The sequence below is a fragment of the Varroa jacobsoni genome, unplaced genomic scaffold (genome assembly GCF_002532875.2).
Source record: "Varroa jacobsoni isolate VJ856 unplaced genomic scaffold, vjacob_1.0 scaffold_1080, whole genome shotgun sequence".
NCBI lineage: Eukaryota > Metazoa > Arthropoda > Arachnida > Mesostigmata > Varroidae > Varroa > Varroa jacobsoni.
In genome coordinates, this window is record NW_019213982.1 from 380,090 (window position 1) to 406,553 (window position 26,464).

General features: G+C 43.0%; 1 protein-coding gene and 1 long non-coding RNA gene across 5 annotated transcripts; one reads left to right on the forward strand and one right to left on the reverse strand.

Moving 5' to 3' along the window:
• LOC111266393 (uncharacterized) lies at positions 1 to 23,196 on the forward strand. Of its 4 annotated transcripts, none has more exons than XM_022843852.2 (6): positions 1 to 1,182; positions 2,227 to 3,482; positions 9,458 to 9,589; positions 10,210 to 10,330; positions 10,841 to 11,028; positions 22,200 to 23,196. In XM_022843852.2, the coding sequence occupies exons 2-6, from the start codon at positions 3,181 to 3,183 to the stop codon at positions 22,801 to 22,803; spliced, it is 1,347 nt and encodes a 448-aa protein (XP_022699587.1). In that variant the 5' UTR covers positions 1 to 1,182; positions 2,227 to 3,180; the 3' UTR covers positions 22,804 to 23,196. The 4 variants fall into 4 exon arrangements, with proteins under 4 accessions (XP_022699587.1, XP_022699588.1, XP_022699590.1 ...); XM_022843853.2 differs by having other exon boundaries at positions 1 to 756; XM_022843855.2 differs by lacking the exons at positions 1 to 1,182; positions 2,227 to 3,482 and adding exons at positions 7,543 to 7,950; positions 8,205 to 8,684.
• On the reverse strand, positions 22,941 to 26,379 carry LOC147752690 (uncharacterized). Its single transcript, XR_015313422.1, has 2 exons — positions 23,356 to 26,379; positions 22,941 to 23,318 (listed from the first exon to the last, which is right to left on the reverse strand). It is a non-coding gene; the product is annotated as an uncharacterized LOC147752690 (long non-coding RNA).
• Positions 26,380 to 26,464: the final 85 nt, after the last annotated feature.

Consider the following 26,464-nt stretch of genomic DNA (forward strand, 5'->3'; position numbering starts at 1 on the left):
CATCGTTGAACCAACTGCCACTCTTTGGCCAAGAACGGACATCGAGGAACTACTACCGCCGTTAGAACTGCGCTCCTGCGGCTAGCAGTACTGCATCCGCCGGCAGTGCCGCAGTCATATCGCAGTGCTGCCTCCAATAACGCTGGAAGAAAAGCGCGCAGAAACATCAACGTATTTTAGCTGAACAGCAACGAGCGTAGCAGTAAACGGAAACATCTCAATAGTAGAAAGTCGTGCGCTAGAGACCTTTGCTAGGACCTATCATGCAGAATACTCGGTGTTTACGGGTACTGCCGACGTTTTCGGTGCTCGCTTAAACGAAGAATGAGGAAGTCGTCGTTATTGCTGAACAATAGACAAACAGCAATAATTGCTGTAACGACACCTAGAACAAGAAAAGGGGCCAGCATTGCTCAAGTAAACGCGATTTGATAAGGACAACATCGTTCTCTAATAGACACTTGCAGTGCTCCGACAGTCCTCGATTTCCGTCGGCAGGCATCCCGTGCCTATTTATAGGACATGTCCACAGTCGCAAGATACGCGCCTCTGCTCGTTCGTCGTAAATGCTAATTGTTTCTGTGTTGTGCTAATTCTGTACCAAGTCGGATAGACATAGCAATAGTTAAATATTTGACAAGGGCAAGACACGAGGCTTCTGCAACTGACCATTGCGAACAGCCGGAGACTTCCGGTCGAAACCAGAAAAATCATATTACTCGAGCTTTCGTCCACATTGAGGATCTACTATTTATTGTTGAGTGACCGTTCCATCTATTGTGACTGTATCAAAGCGGCAACGGTGCAGGGGAAGATAGGCTATCACTAACATTATTTGTTGTATTATTCAATGAGTTCAGCATTTATTTTCTGCTAGTGCCCGTAGCTGACCGCCTGCCCACCTGCTTCCAGAGCCTGAACGAATACTACCTAATACATGTTCTTGGTGTAACGGCCAATCATGGCGAGATGTGATGATCTCTGAGAATGACGCGCACAACTATTCGAACAATCAATCGTTGCTGTTTCTCTTTGCACATGCAAAGACTTTTCGGTAGTGGTGTTGCAGTCGCGTTTTGCCACTGTCCCAGTTAAAGTGGTACAAACAGATGGGGCAGGTTGCGGTTATTACGTTTGCCGTTGAGCGATGCTGTAAGAGGCAGGGTGTTGTCGACCCCCGTGGTAACTGAACTGTTTATCCTCGTAGCTTGGCTGGACAAGATACTTAGCGTAGTCGAATATGGTCGTATGTAGCGAAATCCAACAAAGTACAATATACATATCGGCTCGGTCAGTGCCGTAACTGTTTCACCGATTCACCCTAGCAGCATTATAGACGGAGCGAAGTGACCAGCAGTCATTTAGTAGTTAGCTGTTATTAATGCTGGTTTTACTGGATGGGGCCGGCAAACACTTTGGTCCTTCTTGCTTCCCAGAAATAGAGAAGTTACTGCTAGTTTAGATGTATGTATGTGTGCATGCATGTACGTAAGAAGTAGACGACAAACGAACGCCAATGGGCAGGCGGACGTTTCGATCGTTCGTTTGCTTGCTAACAGCTGGTTGTCTCGGGGCCGCGGCCGTCGACTTTGTTCATTCAATAGTTCTCTCAGTACTACTTATTGTCCATATCGTTATTGCCGTTGTTGTTGTTCCCCCGCGAAATGCTGAAGGCTAACTAATCCTTTTCTAGGCCATATTTCTTCTCCACATTGGCTGCAGTGATCATTGCTGCGGTCACACTCATCGCTATAGCTGCTCCCTAGAAAAGCATTATGACGCCGTCAGGCTTTTGGCCTAGGGTTGTTTCTAGAAGATAGTTAGTTGGTAGCTAAGCAAATAATTCGAACAGAAAAACGCCAGCAACGGCGTCATGGTGTATTGAGCGTCTGTAATTTTGATATTCGACCTCGAGCGGATGCCCTGCATGCGACCAATGTATAGACATGTAACTTTGCTACCACTTCAGTAGCTATTATTGCGAGCGTGTTTTTGTGGGTGCGTTAGCGAGTGAACTCGTGTGTCTGTGCGGATGCCAGTGTCTGCCGTTTTTCCTTTAATATATATATATAATCTATCTGATGATGTGTGTGGTAAGCGTACGTGTGTGATGCTTTATCGTTCGTGTGGAGTGTCGCTACGTCCGTGCGACTGTAGAGCGTCCAGTTTCGAAGCGGATAGCGTCGGTTCGTATTCAATGCCTATAGCCCATTTGCGAAATTTCAGGTGGCGAGCATCTCGTTCACGATCTGACTAAAGCCTTGTAGGCGGATCAGGTCCGCTCTGCGCCGCGCCGCCAGGGCACTAAAGAAACTTGTGCCGAAGCGGCCAATAGTGGGGAACTCTACACGAAGTACTGTTGCGGCAACAGCATCGGCAATGACAATCGAGGATATCAGCGAACACGGAGCCAACATCGGCAGGTTTCAACAAAGCAAGTGAACTGTGAACAGCAAGAGACGAATATCGTTACCAACACAGCCGTCGCAACGGTAGAAGCGTTTGAAAAACGTGTCGGTGGCAGGTTGGATCGGTCACGCTTAGACAGTGAATGGTCGACCGCCTAATCGTTGGATCCTAAGCGACGAACTAGACGATAGCTGCTGTTGCTGCGGCAGCGACTGGCTGAGAATTGTACCCACGTATTGTGTACCAGAACAATAAACAGTCAAAGGGTGCCAAAATATGAATGCTTTGTGCGCGCCACAGTGGAATACTCGCGACCGTAAGGCAGGCGTACATACATAAATACCTAGCATAATGCGCTACGAGAAACCAAATTAGATCAAGCAAAAAGATAGAACGTTTCGGTTATCCTGCAAGTGGTCTGTCTCGTACTCTCCCTGTCTATCCGATATAGGAGTATCTATGGGGCCGTATGTAACGGTGTTATTAGTATCAACATTCCGTTCCACCCCGTGGTGAACGTAAACTACAAATTGACTTGCATAATTGGCCTTGCACTGTCGCCTGTTCCTGCACTTTCCTGAACGATTATCGCTGAACGGTCGAGCAAGGCGCTTAGCCTGCGAGTTGCTCTACATCCAGGAGTCACGGGCGGCCTAAAGGCTACCGACTGCCATCGACCTACAAGCGGCGCACGGTATATTGCGACAAGGACAAAGTCTCGATTGGCAGCTAAAGGAAATCACGCCTGCGTAGTCGAAGCAACGATACGATATGAAGCCCGCTGCAGCATTTTCCAGTCAGAACTCTGTGGACAAGGGCAATTCAGCATTGCCAAAACAAGCCGTAAAGGAGAATCCAAACTGCAACAATGAATCTGCTGAGGGCGAAATTAAAGGGGCAGGGCAGGCCAGTATTCAAACCAGCAGTGTTTGCACCGATCCACCAGCGCCCGCTGCAGAGGCTGAATTTAATGGCGGCCTTCCGGCCGATAGTGCTCAACTTGGTGAAACCAGTACAGCTCGTGAGCCCCGAAGAACTCGTAAAAATGGACTTAGTCAGGGACTCCGCGAAAAGTTAGTACCTACACACGCCATACGTGATCATACTAGGATGGGGGTTTTTCAGAGACAATAAATCTATTTCTTGTCGAGATTTTCTTCGAAGGCCTAAAACGATAGAGCGAAATCATTCATTACCAAGCAGATCGCAATGTTTCCCAACAGTGTATTTTTAACGGCGGTGCGGTTGCGATAGCACGCATATCAGTATGAAATATCCACCCACAAACGTGCACAACTTAGCAGTGAGACCATTCAAAAAATGAAACATTTGAACTAGTGGATGATACAGATCGCAATTGCTTCAACAACTTGAAAAGTAAGTGTCGAAAATATCGTTTGTAAATTAGAAAAATGCCGGTCACAGTGCCCCGTTTGAATTGGTAATTACATTGTTTCAGATCAGGCTTTCGAGGTAATCTTTTTCCTATTTCGAGATACAATAGCACTGCGCTTGTCTAGAAGACGACACGCGAGCCCTGTAGATTCACACAGGATTACGCGCGTGACTCGTTTCGCGGTGTTCTGTGGAACCTGGTGGGTTTACACTATACAGCTACTCAAACAGATCCCAATGTATAGTAGCAGATGATTTAGCAGTGAAGTTTGTATAACACTGGCTGGATTGTGCTGTTTTTACATGCGAACAATGCTTTTCTGCCGAGCAATCGCCCTTTTCCCAATCTAAATTTGGTTGAAAAGTGGACCTTTCAGCGATGTCAATCTATAGCATTAAACGAGGATCCTTTGTTGCTGCTACTGCTGACCTAGCGATCTATACGTCCGTATCAATCGAATATGGTGTATCCTATGTTTTGGCTCGGTAGAGTATTTGCAGTAACTACATTGCAAATGTTAGACGCTCGGGTAAGTCTTTGATGTCGACGGCAATAGCTCGACCAAGGGCGTCGTTAGCAAAAGATTTCTGATTACTTAGTACCCAATATCTCATGCTATCTGATGAAATGAAATTGGTGTTTGAAAGCTCGCCACGTAGCATCACGACCTCTGTCCCTACTTTAATATTGTGTCACAACTTTTGTCATTCGCGGAGTGAACCTACCGACCTTGATAAGTGTTTAATGTATTAGTTCGCATGATTAGGAACCTTACGTACGTATCACGATCACCGAGTCGACTATTTAGGTTTCTGTGGCCGCTTGTACATATCTGTCTCACTGTCTTATGGTGACTGACTCAATGGTGATTAGCATCGCTACCCTTACGTATGCCAGCGCTACCAATTACTGGTGTGCCAGCCTAGCCTGGTCGCCTAAAAATGCGTGGCAAGATATGATTAGGTAGGAAAATAGGATAACGGCCTAAAGGTGTTGAAGGCGCTAAAACGTAACAGTAAACAAATGAGCAGTTAGCGTTGCTTGGTCCATACTGGAAGGGATCGAGCAGTCGGAAACGCGAGGTAACTGTGATAGCGGCTGTGAAATTCAATAAAATAATTCGAAGACTACATTGACAAGTTGAGGCGCGGAACAAACTGATTTTAGGGAGGAAAACACGTTATTTGCGGAGCTACAGGACACCACTCACATATTAATTGCCAATATTGGGAATTAATTGACAATATTGGGTATTTTTTTGCCTTATCTTAGACAGTCTCTCTCTTAATTCGTTTTCTGGGAAGATACGCCGCGCTAGCAACGCGGACGGGGCAGATGAATGCTCCTCCTGGACCAGGCGCCTTACTTAGTAACGGAGGATCTCAAATGACGAACAGAATGATACTTTACCTTTAATCATGGGCTTAAGTTATATCCCTATGGGATAAGCTCTATGGGGTCAATGCTGACAATATACGCCTTATCTGTCGGTACGGTGCTTCGATTTGTGGCTTAGTTTATATCAGTTAGACGTTTTTCGACATGTTTTAGTTCCCCGGTTTTCTTGGCAGCCATTGAAAGTGCGGTTCTCAATAATAATGTCCAGCTAAAACTACAGCTGACCTGTTGTCTATGTGTGATCCATTCAATTACGACAAATGGGTGCTCATTTTTCAACAACAGATATCACTACATCGGGCGCGGCTCTATCCAAAGTCGCAAGTATTGCCTACCATGGACTCTATTTCGCATAAGTATTTAGTGATATCATAAGGTTTCTTTTATAAAGTACTCTTATGCACTTCTTAGTACAGAACAATCAATCTTCTCAGAAAACTACATGCTTCTTTAAGGATTATGTTCGTGATCCGTCTATCATGCGGAACCTGGTAAACTTGCCACGTTTACGACACGGAAAATTTTATGTACGGAAGCTTCTATATGCATTTAGAGTAATGTTGAAAACATTCGTTTTATACTGAGATAAAAACTACCCCAACGTTCCTAGTAATTACGAAATTAAGGAAGAAGATTCCTAATCGGCATATGGATCGGTAGCACAGAGAGCACAACTTGAGAGCGTCCAGCTGCCAGATCCACTTTGTTAATTAAAGTAATCATTTACTTAAGGAACTACTCTTTCATTCTAATCAAGTTATTGATTTACCCGCTTGTTACTTTTCGATGAACTTCGGACGTCGCTTGTCCAGCAAGTTGAATTTTTGACCGTCAAAAACAGAACTCCTGCCTAGTTTTTCCGCTTCAACCTGGTCTGTTTGAGACGCATAGAAACAATACAGTAGGTCTCTACGGGCACCTAGATACGCAAAATGACTATATCGAGATCAAGCGCAACATTTAACTATACATTTAGGTATGAGCCGGCGTCAATTAAGTTTGAGTTCGTTAATGATCCAATTTCCCTCTATCACTATTACATGAGGTACTCGAAGAGATTACGTGTACTTAGGATTCAGAATCGTAGGATAATGTTATTAACAAAAACGCTGTAGCCGTAATACCAATACGCTAATTAGGAAAAACAAGGGTTTCAAATCGATTTCAGTATTGTGAAAGAGATCGAAGTGGTTGATATTTGCTACCACGTACTAATACTCGCTAGCCCGTCATCTGCCCAGTGTTGTTTTCTACTACGATCTTAAGATGTGTAAATAAATATAATAAATAAAGTAAATAGATTAGAAAACAAATATCCTAGAGGGGCAGTAAACATGATCTGATTTTTAGAAGAGCGTTTTGTTCAAGCGTCTAAGACCGCGATTAAACGGGAATACGATATATAAACAACATAGAAACAGCCCATGCTGTTTGTTGCGGTCTTGATAAATAACACCGACAATATTTAGCTGTGTTTTTGTTTTGTTTTCATCTAAATAGTCGCTAAGGTTCAGTCAAATACTATATCAATGAAAATCGGTCCGTTCTCGAAGTGTCTGCAAAATGGATTCTTGATACCAGTTCATTATGCCCGGTGTGGCCTTCTCGTAAGGGATGCTTGAATCAACATGGCGATCACTCAGCTTGAGGCGTTCTCGAAAAGGAACAGGGAAGCGCAAATGATCGCAGTCGTAGCACGGGTGGATTAGTAATATTCGTTTGGAGATCTGCGTGAATCAGCAGTATTACTAGAGAAGAATATATTTCTCTTTTAACGCCGAAATGAGTATGGCCAAATGGTAAGACCTTTGAAATTCAGCGTCGTGTCGAAGTGACGACGTCTAACAGACTCCAGCCATCGAGAAAACTCTTGCGGATTTAGTTCTAGCGGATGTGCGGCAACAGCTGAGAGGTGGGTGTCGTTCGTACGAAAGTGCGCAGCGCTTGTCGGTTTGATAGACGCGTAAATCTACCATTCGACACGGAACGGGACGAAGAGACTGCTCGAGCGGACAACTATATCAGTTACTTGGAAATCTAACAAGGATATGCCCTTTGTGCAGTTGCAGCGAATTCAAAATCATGCTGTTATTAAATGGAACTATTAAAGCTTGTGAGTTTCTCAATCGTATCGTTACTTTACAACGAATGGTTCGATAGAGACAGAGAGAAGAAAAACAGTGGCTAGTGAAACGGTATTATAATGGATGATAGATGTTAGCGCGCAAATGTTTGCTGGCGGAATGCCGCGAGAGATGCCCCCCACCCCCCACCCCACCCCACCCCCCGCCCCTTATGCGGCCTATTCACTCCCCTCACTAGGGGACGACATCGTTTCGCAATCGGTGCCATTCACCCCAGAGTTAGCAAACAGTGCACAACACAATAGACAGTCGTTCTTGGGAACAGCATCGTTCGACCCAGCTAGACGATTCCTCAGGTGATCCAGATACTGCTTCGGGCTGGTTAGAACAGGTCTAGTTGGCTAGAAGCGCTGGTCGGTGGATTGATGGGTTAACGTTGTCGGTAGTGGGAGGGAAGCTGCGTGGTTCAGCTAGACAGTGGCACGAGGGACATTGTTTGAAGCTTGGGGACTACAAAGGGTGGAAATTATCTTTCCTTCAGCTATGAAAACGCGCGAACAGGTGCTTTGGGAAGACTTCCGAGCATGTAAACAACTCACGAACGAATCTTCGGATAGATACGCCCGCCGCAAGAAAGATTTGGCTAAGCAGTTACTGATACAGGTAATGAACATAATGGAGATTAAAGAACGCATTCTAGTTGGATTGTAGCAAAATTTTCGTGGCATTGCTCAGACGCTGGCGGCCAAACATCACGAGCCGACTTCGGCTTTAATTTTTGACATGGTTAATTCTTATCCAGAGAATAACTACCAACAGGATCCTAGTCAAAATTGCAATGACCGTAGATCATCAAAGATTAGCAAGGTCGTCGTCTTGACAGACACCAATGTAAAGAACAGCAACTTTGGTTATAGTGGACGCGAACGTTCGTAAAAATCGTCTGAAAATCACTCAACGGGCTGATCATCACAACGGGACAAGGCCTAGCAACAACAGAAACAACCACAGCAATGACAGTCGCCGATACTTCCAGAAATACTTATCACAACAACGACCGTTAGAAAGGATAACGACGGCAGCAGCAGCAAGAGTCGAAACACGAGGTCGGGGGTAGCAATAACAACATCGAAAACTCTTCCGGTGCAAGTGATCGATGCTCAGGAACATCGTCTCCGTCGAGGGTTTAGTGAGACGTAACGGTTATGGACATATCACGCATAATTTAGAAACATTTAGCTAGGATAGTATGTTTACGAGTGCTTAAGTGTGCGTTCGCGTGGGGCCAACGGTCTAAATCGAAATTCGTGGCTGTACTTCAACTACCGGACGTAATCAACGCAAATCTCTTGAAGAATGTTCGATAACTGTTATATAAATGTGAACTATAAAACGGTGTAAGTTATGGGTGGCGTCTTGCTACAGTTTAGGCCATTTTATATTATCGCATGAACCTTAACAATATATCGAGTTCTAGCTGTAATATCAACAGGTGTCCAGTGCTTCCCGTAAATTTTTAAGGTACAATTCAAACCTTTAAGGTGCACATTATTACAGCATCTGTTACAGCTGTTGTGCCCTTAGTTTTTTTAATTCGGGGTTTTCGAGCCGTAGATACATATGAATCTTTATCAGAATTCGGGTGGTCGATAGCAAATACGAACTTCCTATTTAAAACTGTTGCACTTACAATGGGATGATGGGTTTCATTTGTGGGCTTCGAGAGACTACGCGGATCCACAGTAATTCGAAGCGCTTGTACGAAAAAGGTCAAAGCGCGAAGAGAAAATAAAGAAATATTTATTTTTAAAATACTCCTATGTGAGTGTATATAATAGCAATCTGTCGATGTCATTCAAACGGCAAACGGTAATTTAATTGTTTGCACATGATTTTTTTTTACAAATCTATTTTGTTAGACGTAAGTACCATTCTGGCTTCACTTGGTAGATGAACGAAATAATAATTCTCATTTCCAGTTCGCAACCTTACTTGCATAACATGTAATATCTATCAAGGATCAATATTTTTATCAAGGAATTTCTATTTGATTTGTTCCGTAGTTTCACGTACCATATTCTTAGGTTAATCGAAAAACGTATCGTAGATGTCGTGTTTTCAGTTAACGTATTTTCCCACTCATCGTTTTCTTCTTATGGTTTTTTCGCAGGGTCAAATCAAAATATCTGCCGAAAACCGCTAATCTGATGGTTCGATATAACAAGCTTGGTTCTCAGTTCGCAGACTTTTCCAACAATGTCGCGTTTCTCACTCGCTGCGCAAATATGATGATGGTACCCAAGTATGTCGAATTTTGACCGATATCGAGTTCCGTGAGCGTTTGTTTGTCTATGTATTTTGCATTTAACTTGAAATTTATTATGCATCAGTCGGTAGTTAGCTCTCAGGTAACAACGAACCTCGTTGCCCTCGTGATGTAAACACTTATCGAGCCGTATTCAGACATAACAATAAGTAAGAAACTATTAAGCAAAAGCTTAGCTTGAGTTCACGAAGCGTAACTTCTTCCTTGAGGTGCAGGTTCGTTTTAGAGGGAAAAGTTTAGAAGGAAAACATTGGAAGATTTAAAGGTAGCGTCTAGCCGCAACTCATTAAGAAAGAATCCCAGGTTAATATCTGCTGTGCCATTCTTAGCATCATGTCACTCATAATGTGCGTTAACTTGTTGTAGGTTAAGTTAATAAGGGCCGACGATAATAGGTCCTCCCTTAGCGCACGGAAGTTCAATTCAATTAAATTCAACTTCACGGATAAGTTCAATTAAACTTATTGAACATTTGCTAAAATATCATAACTTCCCGCATATCTTTATACAACCAAACGCTTATCGCGTATCGATTTCTGTTTACCGAGCTATTTTTTTGCTCGTGTGCGTTGCTATTGGTTTTCTACCGGTATAAGGAGTCATCGCGTATACAATGATCACGTCCGAAACACCCGAGCAGTGGTACGCCTACTCGACCAATGCTCCTACCGAGTTATGATCGCCGATCTCGAGCACAATCGCCGTAGGAAATACCAGGTAAATCGTCGCCGCATCGAAAAAAAAAACAAGAACGTTTCTTCAGTTTGCCACTGTAATATTCTATAATACACCCCAAGTGAAAATTGAAATACCCCAATGGTGACTATTCAGCGTTAGTAGCCCATCTGGACTATTACGATTTGAGGTTATGGTTTTATTTTTAGAAGGGGAGTATGCTTCTTGCTCAAGCATGTTCTAGTCGTAAAGCCGTAAATACAAATATACATCAACGAAATTCCATTGTCCTGACATAGCGAGGCAGGAACAGAAACTAGGATGTATTTGAGTTGTATACTCGGAATATCTAGCTTCGTTTATGTAAAAAGCTTGTAGGGTTTGACCGGAATGGGCTTCTGAAGAGTTTGCATTAGCTAGGTTTTCACAGTCGCTACGTTTCTAGCTTTTCTTATTTAAAAAAAGACGTGGAAGAGGTTTCCTGACCAGCGTCTAATTTGCTTGCTGCGAATAACCTCCTATATAACTCAGTCTTAACTGTTCAATTGAAAGGTTATGAAGAATCGCGAACGCATCGAGATCCGACTGAAGGATATTATGTCTCCAGAGGACTTCGAAGAAGTGCGTAAAATATGTGACGAAAATCGCGAAGTTCACTTTACTGAAGTTAAGGAGCGCCAACGGAAGGAGTATCAGGATCTGCTTGACGAGTACAAAACCCACGAAACCAAGAAAACCAGGTCAGAGTTTGACTAAGGGAGAAAACGTCATGATGCTATATTGGGTAATCTCTAGCTCTGTCATCTAAGAGTCTGAAGACGCTTTACGGTTGATGAACTTGGCTATATTTAGTTAACTCTCTCATGTTTCGGAAAATACTTTATCTCATACCTGACAGCTCCTATAAATTATATCTCTTAACAAATGAACGGCGAGCACGAAACAAAGAGGAGTGAATCGTAGATATTTACTCACTGATTTGTGAATTGGGCGACGATACGTAGCATAAAAAGTTTTCGACAATTTACGTTTTACTCAACTTCATTAATTCAGTTACTTCGTTGTCCTAATAAAAGCCTGTAATGTGTGACGCCCCATTTAGTCTGTTAAATAATGCCAGAATATAGCAACCCAACTGAATGCGACGATGAGCGCACAAAGGTTCATCGTCGGCGGGCCTAAAAGTTAACGTGAAACAACTGATACGAGCGTACACTTTCAGAACATATGATGCTAATGCTACCCCCTGCGACAAGCGGGCCGTCAGTGGCCAATAATTGTTTTTACACGGGACCCATATGGCGCTTACGGCCTAGACAATTTCGAGATCGTTCACTTCAGCGAAGTCCATTTGACTGCCAATTGTAATTGTGCCATATATACTTGGCTCTAGAGATTATGTAGCTATGTAGATTTCACCAGAATTATCCATCTACCTATTGAAGTTTGAATGAGAATATCTCTTATATTCACATATAGCCGCACGGGTGTCAATTAAGATTACTTATTTTCGCTAGAGACGGCAATGAGGCAGTTAATAACTGCAAGGTTTATTTAGTATCCAAAGGAAAGAAGCAGTATGTTGATTTTGGTTTTTCTAAACAAACGGACGAAAGTAGATGCGTGAACGCTAACTTTTTCAGTAAAACAGGGTTGATAAAGAATAGACATGAATGGAAACCGGTGTAGCAGGAAGTTGAGAAAGTAACAGACAACAGTAGACATACTTTTGTTATCTGAACTTACCTCTATACTATTGCTGACGTCGTTGTTTGATGCGCGTTTCGGTTGTATTACCGCTTTTTGAAATTCGATTTTATAAATAATCATCAGTTCTATCAATTTTGCAGAAACATTTGTCCCTTTTCGCTTAAGGGTAGAAATGTTTGTCCTCGTTTATATCTCATTACCCTTGTATAGGTGCTATTGTCTTTGTCGGTTAATCGATGCCATTGAGATCAACGAACATACAGGAGGGTACTGTCTCATTTCGCAAGGGCGTACATCAAAAATACCTAGTGAATATGTGGCAGCAGCGGGTGCGTAACTTCGAAACTATCAACCAGTCGAAAGCAGAATCTTTCCCACCAAGCAGGATTCGATTATATAGTCGCATCTTTGGTAAACCAAAAGCTAACAGTCTTAAGTTTTTGTTTGTCCGAACAAGAATGTGATTTTCGACTCTCAGTCACAAGTTTCTTTTTTTGTAAATACCTCTCTATTATCATACTAGATTTTGGCGTCAGATATCGGAAGCCCTCCTATTCATATTTGGTGTCTCATATTTTCACGTCAAATAATACAACAGAAACATCTGACCTGCCTGTAGAACTGCGGCTTTGACAACGCTCAAGTCCTTGCAAAAAAAAAAAATGCAGAAACCAGATTTCACAAACAAAAATGTGTACCATAACTGTCATGTTAATATAGCCTCGTTATAATGAGTTGTACAAACTATTAATTTTCATACTGCTTTCACATAGGTCTCCATGTTGCATCTTATCTATATGTCAGAAATTGCGTCACAGTTTCTTTTACTGACTTGAGTAACTTAGTTTTCTTCGGCAGATAGAACTCAAGACTAACAGAGGTCAGCGGCACACGAGAGCATACCTATTAGATTTGTTAGTAACAAAGGGAATTTCGAACGTGGTTGCGTGACGGTCCAAGGGGCTGGCATGGGCAGCATACGGGGAGAAGACTCCCGATAGAATGATACTCCTTGACGTGTTAAAAACAAGCAATAGAAAATGCGTGCTGTATATTCTCTTCTGAAGCAGATTCGTTTCTGAATATAGTCTTAGATGAGGTATTCTCAAATGGTCACTACCTCATACGCGAAACTGGCAGCAATAGTGCCTTAGACCAGAAAACCTTCATTAGTTAGATGCCTGAGTCCGCGAACAAGTCTACAATTTCGGCGTCACTTCGTACCAGGTACAACGTTGGATATATTGGTGATTATTCGGCGGAACGGGAATGCGAGTCCAACCGTATTTGCATTAACTACAAGGTTAAATGTTATGAGAGCTTTAGTAGCCTCTTCCACATATCCAAGCGTAGTCCTTATGTTGCTGGTAGGCTGAAGATCTAAAAGCATGTACGTATCATCCGCATAAGCGATGGCCATCCATCGAGATTTTAGGCAGCATAAAACTTCACACAGACGGTGAACATGCATGACCCGGGAACCGACCCTCGGCTGTTTCAAACATCTACTTCCCTCGCGAGGACTCCACGCGTCTAGTCTTTTCTACCTGTCGTCTTCCAGAAAGGTATGCTTTGAAGCAGCCAATGGCTATCGGTGTGCAGATATTATAAACTTCGCAAGGAGACTGAATTAGTTAAACGGTTGAAGGTAGCCGCCACATCTAAAAATACCAAGGTAGCCTTGACCTGCTTCTTTTTAATGATTTCTGTGATTTTCTGTTAACGGTATGCAAATGCCACCTCAACTGACTCAAATTTTCGAACACTGAATTGAAGAGGTCAGGAAAATCGAATATCCTAACCATAAGATTTTCAAAAGTCTCGGACATCTGTTTCATAAGAGATATTGAATAGCATTTGCAGCCCAGGTAGGTTTAGCTTTTTTCTTGGCTAACAAGCATCTTTGCTAGTATTTTCCAATCTAATAGGAAAATACAAAACATTAGCAGCTCGACATCCTTATTCAGCTTTAATACTTTGTAGAACCATTCGAATCTGGAATAATTTAACCAATCGTTTGCCAAACCGATGCTCTATCATTATCTGAATGTCAAGAGAAGTCACCGTAACGGAGCCAATCGTCCCGAAGTGAAAGCTGTTCGGAGATGCTGGCCAGAGTCAAGGTCAAGCACAGACGTAAGAACCACTTGGAAGTCATCTCTACGAGATTCTCCGTTAAATATCCATAGCCTAAAATTATTGTCTCTGAATATTGCGAATCAATCCTTCCAAATACGTTCTCCTAGCAAGGCGCAAGGCTGTTCTGTATCCTCGAGGACCATTGCACTGAGCTGTTTTACATCACTGTGCAGCACCCTTCGATGTCATCTGTAGGCTTTATAAATATCGGATCTATAACCTGAACTCTTGACGTCAACCGCAGTGAAACGTCTATCGTACTCTATCAAACTGATCCTTTAGAATGCTTCAAAAGCCGAGCTTGCATCATAGAGTGGCAGCCAGCCAATATTCTGCGTTAGATTTTCAAACAAGATCACAAAAGGGCTGCCACGTAGCCGAAACATAACTGGCTTTTCAGAAAATCAGCTCGAAAAAAACGCTTTTTTCAGGCAAGATAACAACAAAATCATGGTAAAGGTGGAGGCCGATCATAGGAATGTCACAGCTATATAGCCGACTCAAGCTTTTGTAAATGGGCGAGTAATCTTGTTAATAACATCGCAATTATTTTCTTCACTCGAAAGACGACCAAGAAGATACACGTTCGGCTCACCGAACAGCATACAAAAAAGAGTAAAACATTAAAAAAAAATCAAGCATGTTGCTACTGTCAACAAAATCACTGAGTTGACATTGTACTTTTCAAAGATGGATCACCTGAACATTATCACTACGGAGTTTTGTCATTGTCTGTACAACATGATTGCACAAAGATGGCCACCACGCCATCGCGACGTTTGGCTCACAGCCATAGGCGAAGAAGCTGAATGTAGAAATACTATTGGCTGGTATTATCTTCACTATGTCTTACAACCACTGTACCAGAGTTCAATCCTTCATCCGGCCCAGCCTCAATATGAATCACAGGAAAGCTAATCTTTTGGTAGATGTTACACAAAGCTTGACACTTTCCTATATTAATATAATTTAATAATAAATCTATTATAGTAAATTAGACAAATAGATGCTGATGTTGAATATAGCAGACATCAGCTATGAGGGCATCGAAAAGACCTTTTAGCAACTTCTGGATTCATTACTACTTCTAAATACTACTGCTACTACTACTACTACTACTACTACTACTATGGAGATACTACTACAAGAGCACTGAAAAATGGGCTTAAGTGTTTGTACGATGTCTTCTTGAGACGCCTGACAATTTTCAATTTAGGCTTTACGAGCGGAATTGATTCTGGTCGAATCTTTACCAGGAAGATTTACTCGGTAGTCTTCCGCTGGCATGCGACGCGTGATACAATACGATACGATACGCTATGCGCAGACGGACCAGCCCAGTTTCTTGAAGTAGCAGCTAGGGCTGCCAGATGAAGGATTTTCGACCACGTTAACACTGATTTTATTTAAATGCTCGGATTTTACTCTCTGAAGTGGTGGATACTTCATGGAGGCTTTCCATTTCTTAACTTCATGCGCTCGAGGTGACATAGCTGAATGAGCTTGATTACATACAATTGATACATTTAGATGCACTCTTACAATGTACAGCCATGTAACAAGATTGGCCACGGTTCTTACACACTGTTTTAATTCTGTATGCTTTAGCTCGTCTATTGACACCTACAGCAAAAGAATGACGTTCTAACACAGATGGTAACCTGGAGCTTTTCTCGCCATTTTGTGGAACTTCGGTGAACTCCAAAAAAATTTGGTCCGTCAGAGCTCGGCTCGACCTTATTTCTGTGTTTCCCTTAGAACTATAATTACCTTAAATCTGACTGATTAAAAAAAGACCGACAGGATCTCATGTTCCCTAGATCCCCTGCCTGCCTTAGTTGTATGTCAGTGTTCGACATTGTCTGATCACTGGAATATCATGAAATATAGAGAGACCCGTTACTTTACTTGTATCTTCTTATCTACTCGTTCATACGTGAATTGCACCAGATCTTTGGCGTGGAATCAGTGCCCTGGAAATCTCACTACATCGGTTTGGCTAAAAAGGTTCACAGGCCGACGCTGTTGTTCCCTCAATCATCTCCCCTACACCCCCCGTGCAACCATAACGCGAAATTGTTGTTTTGCATTTCTAACGGGTTTCGCAAGTAAAATTTATCTGTGGCGTTGATTTTCCGTTTGTGTGCGCTCTCACGAACCACACAATTCAATTGTCTACTAGAATTGAAAGCTGCTGTTTGATCAACGTCGGCGCTAGTTTCTCTGCATGGGTCGTTTTGAGCGCTACCTAGTTACGTTGGTACAGCCTCGGTCAAATTGTTGCCTGACAAAGATGCGCCAGAGGAAGACGTTAATTGACGCGATGATCTGGTGCCTGTCGTTTCTTTTGGGGAGCTACTTAAGGCTTCGTCGCCCTCATACGGGTCCAGAGCTGGTACAGAACAAAGCGCGATGCAGATCGGCTGAACGGTACAAGCACGTCCGAAGTGAACAGCAACAACAAAAGGCCTTGGTGGAGACTCAGCGACGCGCTGCACTGTACACTTGGAAGATTATTCGACTAAGAACTCTGTGTCGGGACTTTTGAATGTTCAACAGGTATGCGCCATAACCTAACACGCATAATTTCCAGCTTCTGCAGTCAAAAATATGGCACTTTAGAAGGCTCACTGGTTCACAAGGGGCAACTACCAATTTCAACTTTAGAACACGATAATAATGTGAACGCGGAACGCGAAAAACGCTACCACGACATTTGAATGTCCAATAATTAATGGGGAACTGGTCATTAATAAACTTCATCGACATGGCGATAATGCAAATCTTTCATCTATGAAGCTTAGCTATTATGGTTACACCCGCAGTCTATGCAATAATATTGCGAAAAGATAAGAGTATAAGGGAAGTAGTTACCTTCATGATTGATTACAATTTAGAATGACAATGCTTCTTATAATTGTCATTAGGTGTTGGGCTCTCGCGCCTTAAACAAATTAGCCGTATCTGCCATCATTAACCTTCATGCCTACGAGATTCCTCTTTGTTCGTGCGTGTGTTAGCACTTGCAGACTAAGCCCATCGTAGTTTTTCTTTCAGGTCTTTAGGCCCTGTACAGTCAAGAAATGTCCATGTGTTCTATTGTCAGTCTGTCGTGCACTATCCTAGGTCAGGCCTATCGCAACGCCTAAAAGTCATTTTTCTCAACGATTACCTTCACCACTTTCTTGAGCAAAAACTGGTTATTTCGCCCACATGCCACCAGGTGCCGTAGAACCTACTGGGGTTCATACTTTCCTCGGCTTTGGGAGACGGATGTTATGCCTAGCGCGTAAACAGAACAACCCACATTCTGCACCTAAGCTGCTGTTTAAACAATAGTAGCAGCAAAAAGCCGTCTGTACACTGACGGCTGTAGACGCAGGACACTATCGCCTACGCTACGTTTGTATTTCCAGGAACACTTAGCCATTATCCACAACCGTTAGGACGCGTCCGAGAACGGGTTTTAGCAAGGCACGCTTGTTCCTTGTACTTACGAGTGTCAATTTCCTTCATCTACTACCACAGCTATGCCGACCTAACGATTTACTTCGGCCTACACCTAATAGATACCTCTATTCGGTGAGCGGTCGGCGATACATGTGTGCGCCAAAGTAGAATGTGTGAAGGAGCAGAGGCAATGGAACGCAAAGGGCCAACTGATTAATCTCTTGTATGCATGAGGTAATGACAGACAACGTGTCTTCTTTGTTATGAGTGTATGCCCTCCAACCGAGGCTTTCAAATGTTAGCCACTGGTTCACATACACCGATCCACACGAAGCAATGCGGGCAACCAAATGACTCCATGTCGATTTGTTTGTGTGTGTATGTGTGCCTGTATCTAAGTGTTGCACTTTCATCGTTCAGAAAGGTATCGCGTACTCAGTACTAGCCTGGCTTTCACTCTCCTATTTATTTTACCGACCTCAACCTTCTAGAGCCGTTGCTTGGGAGAAACAATAGGTACGTGTATTACCAAAGAGGCTGAAGCAAAAGGTACAAAGCACGCCTGTGTACCTTTCGGGATATGGTAGTTGGCAGGTGAGTTGGCTAATTCGCAATACCACAAAATACAAGTATAGTGCACTCACTGAGAATCGAGAAGAGGACAGTAGGTAAGGTAGTGAGCCAAACTGGGGTTGTGTCGCTACGGACGAAGAATGTTGAGGGGGGTAAGTGTAACAAAGTTTTGAGCGATACAGCCAGTGCCTGTGGCACACCTGAATAGTAGAGGTTTTCAGTCTGTGTAACAGGATACAGTAGTAAAATACGAACGCATGGAAGCGCTTGGCCAACTACAAAATAAATCATTTTATTACAAAAAAAATTACTTCCACCAGGAGAAGGGCAAGCAAGGGTAAAGTAGCATAGCAAAAATCATGTCCTTCGCATATCAATTTAATCTCGTAAAAGCATGGTGCAACTTATACTGGCAACACTTAGCTGGGTATTGAAGTTAACATCGCTGTAGGCGACACATTTGATTTACATTGATGTCTTCGAATAATAAAGAACGGGTCATGCTATATATAGATCCAAAGATCTTACCGGGGGTTATGTTGAGCCAGCTTAGATACGTTGCCAGTGTACCTCCAAGAGCTTACTGTATGATAATATATTGACGAGGGTATTGGTTACTTTGACACCTGTGAAGGCCTGAAATTCCAAAAACGCTAATTTGTTTTTCTCAGATAAAAGGACCCAAATAGTACCTTAGAATAAGGTAAGGTGAGTCTAGTTCAATCCTTCAATAATTTAATTAATGTAAGTGATTACATTCATTATTTTACATATAGTTAGAAATTTTGTCATACCACCAAGGTATAAGTTTGACGGTTAATAATTTCTGCCCCGATATATTTTCCTGCCTCGCGATTCATCGGAATTTACACATTACTAAAGCCTACGGCTTCCATGTGTTGTCAGATTAATATTACACTAGTCTACAATTGTGACAATTTTAGATTATTTTCGCCGGCAAACCATAATCACTAGTCCCATGATGGAGTATATTATATAATTTGTTAATTACTTGTGAGCTTAATTTGTTTCTATGGAAAAAGGCCGTTAGTCCTATTCATTTCGTCCTTCATTTGGCAGATACTCATGAGTAAACGTAATTTACTCGACATTTTATTTGAAGTAAGGAGTTGTGGTCGGCTCCGCTCCACGAGGCTTCAATGAGCTCGTTTTTTTCATTCCGCAAACGGCAGACGCGGGCTTTCGTTCTGGAAATGACATTGCCCAAAAAAGTCAACCGCGCGCCTGCAGGCCGACGCCCGATCTGTCGACGAAATTCCTATGTTCCGATTCTAAAAATTTGCTCAGTCTTTCTGCTTCTGCATAATCTAAAGCAGGCAAACCTATATCCTTCCACATTTGGCTTTCTTAGACATACGCGTAAAGCTTAAGATTCAGGTACACGGATATGCACACAATGCATGTTACAGTGCGTGCACGTCCGTGTAGAGGCATAGCATTGACGAATATACCAACGCAATTTTTTTTCGAACGCAATATCTCGTGCGGGCGTAATAGCTCTCGTTTTCGGCTACTCATAGCGTAACCATGGCAGCCTCCCATCATCTATCGGGGTAGATATGCTGTAGCTTTTTCTTGGTCTCCACCTTACTTTCCATAATCCTTTAAAAACACAGATTCGCAAAACCCACAGGCGAAAAATAAGAAAGAACCAGACAAAGGAAAAAGAAGACACGAGGTACTGAGGCAGAATTTTGCGAAACGTAGATTTTACCTTAGTTGTTGGCCTCCATTGACTCGAAATGGGAGACCATTGGACGGCTAGTAAGCGTCCGAAGAAAACGCTCACCGCGTCGCCGAAAGAAGAAACCTATTTTTCTATATTTCTATTCTTGGTCTTTTAGAGTTAGCTAAGGAAATTCAAGGAAGATAAAAAAGAAAGTTCTAAAAAACGAAAGCGAAAGATAGTGGACGAAAAGAAAAAAATTGCAGGCCATCCTAGGCCATCACCCAGTTGCGCTACTCGTCTTCGAAGGAGGGTTCGTTTGGACGATTTTTGCGGGATATGGGACACTTCCGTACGATTCGCTTGGTAGCTCAAAGGCGCGAACATTGAAGTCGACCAGGAGAAAATGGGCGAAAAATGTTAAAGACAACAGTGAGCGGCTACAGCAGCCGACGGTGATGGCAACGGCAATAGTGGCAGTGAACTGTTTGATATATTCTCTCATACGCCCCCATTTCTTCGAATCGCCTCTCAGCGGCGTACGCCCGGCTACCAGCCCGGTTGTTCTATTAGTTCCTTACCAGTGATCTCTTGACGGAGTAGCGTCACGGACTTGAACAAAGATCTTGAAAGAGGAAAGAAGATACGCCGTAATCGTGATGGATTTCGATGAGAAAAGGTGATGTCTATAGGGGCTTCGGGATAGAATAGGTCATCAACCAAAGTAGTCATTGGATAATGCACCAGATCATGACCAGCTGGAAAAATAGAAAAGCAAAAAGGGCTAGAAAGCCCCGCAGCTTAGGTGCACGATGGTAGACGGGGACGGAAATGAGGAAACTTTTTTTGGGTAGTTTGGTCTGTTTCTTTCCTTGTCCTTACGCTACTTGGTTGGTAGCTTGGCACGCTTTAGTTCGTTTCGTTGTCGGCCGAGTTTTCTCAAGAGCCTGTCTCTGTATCCACCGATGCCCCCAATCGCCCTCATTTCTAGAAACCAGTCAAGCCGAACGGAAAAAAGGAATTCGGGCAAGGGGCAGCCGGGGTGAAGAATGCGGGAATGATGACATGGGACGTAACGGATGACGCGGGGATAAGATCTTACTTAAGCTCCTTGTCTGTAAAGTTCAGCAGCCTAAGTCTCGCTGGATGGCTGGCTAGCTGGCTGACTGACAGTTCTGCCTGTTCAAAGGAGAGGGCCTGAAAGCAGGACGGAGCGAAGCGAGAAACCGCAAAGCGAAGAGTAAGAAGAACAAAATGACCGAAATACTAGTGCCTGGTGATAAAAAACAACACTACTGAGATAGGTGATAATCGATTAATACGGGGAAAACTTCTTTACTGCAGATAGGAAAACTTCAGCCGTCATATATGTCACTAGGCAACAAGTGTAATGACCCGAACTGAAAATCACTACCAAAAATCATTGATTTAGAGATGAGTAATTGATATATGCATAGAAAATCCGGACTGCCGTTCAACACTGATTCGAAACAGCGTTTTAGTATCCCAAATATTGACCATGCACACAACGAGAAGAATACAGCAGCAGACTTGTGCTTTATGTGGCTTTTCAATGTTCTTTAACGTATTTGCACCTTCGGGTGTTGTTAAGTTTCTTTCGGTAAATTTCTTTTATCTAAAAAGCCTGATGAATTTTTTGGAGATAGGTAACACATGCACAAAGTAGGCACACATTTAAAGGTTTCAAGTTCATACCGCAAAATGCCGAGTTGGTAGATACAATTTACAGGTTTATTTTAATAACTTACTTATTTCGCTCGAACTTGGTCATTACACGGGTACGGAGAAAATTGTATAGAGTACGTCAGATTGACAAGCTTTTTTTTTTCGTGTACATTTAGTTTAAGCTACCTACGCAGATCTGTGGCGGTCGTTTTGCCCCAGGGCTACCTGCCGAAAAACAAGTACATCTATCAGGTTCTACTGTTTATTGGTAGTTGCCAAATTCGAATCTACCTTATTTACTCCAATGCAGACTCGTCAACGATAATTGCTTCTTCAATTGTTCGGATGATAGCATCAAGGCCTTGCTATAGATTCTAAATATCAGGAGTTCAGCGCGGTCACTGCGTCTGTATTATTCTGAATAATATATTTTGAACCGAAGCAGAGTTATTCTAAAAGTCTTTAGTTTTTCGGTTGGTAGCTAACATTGTAATTTACATTGTAATTTAGTTTCCTGTAAACCACAAAGGAAGGGGGGCCAATATACGCATGACATTCTGCGCAAATCTTTAAGTGTGAGGTTACAACTCCCATTTCTAACCTATGTAGCCAAAACTGAAATAGAAATGACATGATATCGCAACTTTGTTTTCGTATGCCTTTCAGGAGGAGGAACAATTCCCACCGTACTGAAGGGGAGTCATCAGTTTCCCCCAACCCAGCTGCTGAACACCGTGATCAAAGGGACGAAGCTCACGGTGCTGCGGGAGGCAGCTACCAAAACAAAAACGAGAAGCCTAACGGCAAAGAAGTGTCGGATACAGGTGGCAGCGCCGAGACAAAGATTGCTTCTAACAATGAAAGCGTCTCCAAGAACTCAAAAAACGACGATAAATCGCGTCACGATAGCGAACTTCCTTCTGCATCGCAAAAGAATGTTGGAACTGGTAGCCTAGCGTTGGCGAGGGCTCCTAAGGACAAAACGGAAAAAGATGATAAGTCTAACAGTAAAAAAGCGTCGAACAAAAGTAGTAACATCGAGGTGAAGGCTGTTTTTAGTAATGAAGGCCTCGCCAAATACTCGAAAGGAGAATCTTCAACGAAGAGCGATGGCAAGTCACTAAATGACAGCGACCTTTCTTCTACATTGCAGAAGAAATCTGGAACTGATGTCCAAGAGTTTGCGGAAGCTTCAAAGGAGAAAGCCAAGGAGACTTCTGCCTCGGTCAAGCCGAAAACGAACACTGACGAATCTAGCAAGGGCAAGTAACAATGGCTATAGAGACTTCGAGAGAAAACTGAACGAGTGCGGAGTCGAAGGAAGTCGGAAAATGAGGAGTGTAGGAGATGCGCTTCCGTCCATCAACGACAGGCAGGCTGAGAGATAGAAAACGAAGCGAAAAGGCAGCCCGTAACAGCGAGTGTAGGGAGAACGTTGAACGTTGCATGTAAGCGGGCAAGAAAGAAGCCATGTTTATATACATATACTTAAACCAGCGCATACATAGCACGACGAATTACGATCTAGGAAACGATAACTAAGAACGAAGATAAGCGCAGGTAATAAGTGAATATATGGAAGAGACGATGAAGAAGCAGAAGTTGATAAGAAAATGGTAACGAGCGAAATAAATGTCATAATTTTTCATATAAAGGAAGTAAATCTTTGAGATCTCTATTTATCGATGACGATGTACGGGTGTAGGAACGAAAATCCGTGCAGCTTGTACACAGTGGTGGCACCTTCATAAAAAATAGAACATTCTAATTTTTCTTTCTTGTAACCTTATCAAAAAACATTCTAATTTTTCTTTCTTGTAACCTTATCAAAAAACATTCTAATTTGTAACCTTATCAAAACAGTAACAAGGTTTGACGTATGGCGAACGACAATATTATATAGTAGCGGTTGACCGAAACCGGGAATGCATTTTTTGTTTTATACTACCGTTCCACACGGCTATGATAGTGGGCAAAATGCTTCCATCCCGCGCCCAGTCATTTTTGATATTCCGTATGTCGGCGTAAACGATACGTGTACCACGTAAGCTGCTTCTCGACACTTGGTTTTGGATAGGGATGGATAGAAGTCCTCCTAATTTGTGGAGTGCAGCGCAAAAAAAGCCAAATACGGACCCCCTCGACCGAACCACCTAACTTGGGAGATTATGTTCTCAAGGATCGCCTCAGCTGGCCATGGGCCTCTGTTCGCAATCTTGATACTGAACACCCAGCTTCTTTGGCAGATCGCGACTCTGGCGGCTTTCTTTGGCAGTACAGCCTTGAATTCGTGGAGTATTTTAAATGGCGTTTGCATTGCGCCTAGGCTTTTACTAAGCCTAGTATTCACAATTGAGATAACGATTAAGAGCATCGCGGAAACGAAGGAGCCGGACGAACCAGCGGACGCGAGGGGAAAAGCTCCGTGGGGATACGGACCATTATCTCTACGAGTCCGTTCGTTTGCGTGTGGGCTAAGGCGGTCCCCACACAACAAATGTAGAGCGCAATAGCTGACATTACTCTTCTCTATTCTGGCATTATTCTACGCGCATGGCGAGCGGAGAAATAAGAAAGAACTACAGTAATCACTAGCACGACCAGAGGTACCTGGTAGGTACAGGGGGCCTATAAAATCCAGGTCTGTATTTCCGAACAAGCGCGTCAGCGGTTCGTCGGGCATCTGAGACAGGAGTGTTTATGGTTCGGTGATCCTCGCCTGGATACTTCTCTCCGAGAGGTAAGGAGACGTCAACTGGTGGACAGTCTTTGTTAAAGCTTGAATAGTCTTGACAGAAGAGAGTGAATCCCGCCGACTTGACCGCGCGAAAACTGGAATGGTACGGCATGAGTCCCTATAGCGAAAGTTAGCCGACTCTTATTATTCTTTGACGACTATACGACTGAACAACGTATCTCTGAAGAACGGTTACCATCTAACAAGCGGATCCGAGGTCAGCTACAACACTTAGCGCCCCCTTTTTACACTGCCGTACATCCAAGTCATATACCCACAGCTTCAAAGCTACTATCTCAGTTTGGAGCAGATTTCACTCGCCTTGCAGGTCTTTCAGCGCACTAACTTCTTAATGGTCACCACAAGACGTTGTACACACAGGTATGGATGAATGGAATTCCGTCACCACCCAGACAACAGCCAAACACTCAACGGATACCACTTCTCCCTCCTTTTCGACTGAGAGAGACCTACCAGGCGTTCCACGTACCAGTCAAACTGGACGAGCACCGTCTCCAGGCCGTAGACTCTTGCATCGCTCGGTATTTCAATTGTAAACGAACTTCTGTTTCGATGCTAACCCCTTGTGCTGATACGACTCGTTGTAGATGTAACCACTGCTAGATACGATATTGCTGACGAATTGCATTATAGCTATAAGAAACTATAAGTTTATTGGTTTCGCAAATAAATGCCCAAACCTTTCAAGTAGCAACCTCATTCAATAATTACGGTCAGACTACTATAGAACTCGAGAGCTTTTTTGATAGACAAGAGTCTATCGGAAATTTCCGACCCTGTGGATAATACACAGCCTGAGTTAAGCCAAACCTGAAATTCCTTTGAATCTAGCAGCGACCGGCATTTATTCAGGAAGACTCCACCTATGCCTTCCGGATCGATAGTCACCACACTGCATGAAGTCACAAAAGTGCTCATGGGAGGCGCATGCAAGCCCCCATCCATCTGAACCGTGAGCCTCAGTAATACAACGGTCGCGACTACCCACACGACTCCGGAGGTATAAACTGGTTTTTCTAAACCGTCACGAGCTAACAACGAGGCATAGCACCTTGTTTATTGTTTACAACACAGAACTACGCGAGCAATTTGCCTCCCCTCCTACGTGGCCCACACAGATAACAATCGTTGCGACATCTCGTACGACTATATTTTGGAGAGATCTATCTCCGCTGATTCTGGGGCACCCCTTGTCGTAATCCTCAAAGGGCCTACATCAGGTCATCTACGAGGCCGAATAAGTTGAACAGACTTCGTTGTTCTTCTTAATTTGAATCGGAAAAGCGTAATGACAGAGCTAGAACTTGTTGACAAGTTCTAATTTGTCCCGAAGCGCTCGCTTGGGTTCAACGAACGCCTTTTCTTTCATTTGCTTCAACCGTTTTGTCAAAAACCAAGGCTCCGGCTGTATCAACTTATTGTAAATAGTCCTGGTAATCCGGCTTCCAACGCTGCCACCGAATTGGTAGCACTGCATAGCTTCGAAATCCTGGAGACTGGCGAATGACTGGGGTAGGATGTTAAATATCCACAGCCGATCGGAACGGGACACATATTTATTGTAAATATATAATTCATATATACGTATTGTATTGATAGAGTACACATTGAAATTGGGCACAAATACGTCCAGCGTCCTATGGCCCACAAGTCAAACTTGATTTTTCTAGGAAAATTCCTGATTTCGTGTTGTAATGTACGGCATAAAATATTATGTTTTGACCACTTACATCTTAACCGCAGATCTATAGGAATCTTGCGGCACTAATTGAGAAATATCCTCGTGAAATCTTCGGCGGCAAGTAAGAATGGTGCAAGTTGGTGCCTTAGCAAATGAAAGCTAATGTTTATTCGATGCGGGCATTGACTAATGAGTTTTTTGGGGCCATGCAGTCACTAATCAGAAGCATAGTAGGTAGGCACTCAGGCAAGAGAATTTCGTAGGTGAAATGAGGAAAAGATTTTGAGACTCACAATTGGCAAGATTATTATTAGTTTATTCAACAACGTTTGGCCTTATGAAATTCTAAATTGTGCCAAGCAAACTGGTAACAAACAACGGTACACGGTAAATTTGTGCTTCACGAAAACATCTTGGGTCTGAGAAGACAATCGATATAAGCATCGGCAAAAAGAGAGCAGATTTCTTTTTTACAAGACGAGTTATCCAGCT

Coding starts and splice junctions, on each gene's coding strand:
- LOC111266393 (XM_022843852.2), top strand. CDS start 3,181: ATGAAGCCCGCTGCAGCATTTTCCAGTCAGAACTCTGTGGACAAGGGC. Junction 10,331..10,840: donor ATCGCCGTAGGAAATACCAG/GTAAATCGTCGC, acceptor TTCAATTGAAAG/GTTATGAAGAATCGCGAACG. Junction 11,029..22,199: donor CACGAAACCAAGAAAACCAG/GTCAGAGTTTGA, acceptor TATGCCTTTCAG/GAGGAGGAACAATTCCCACC.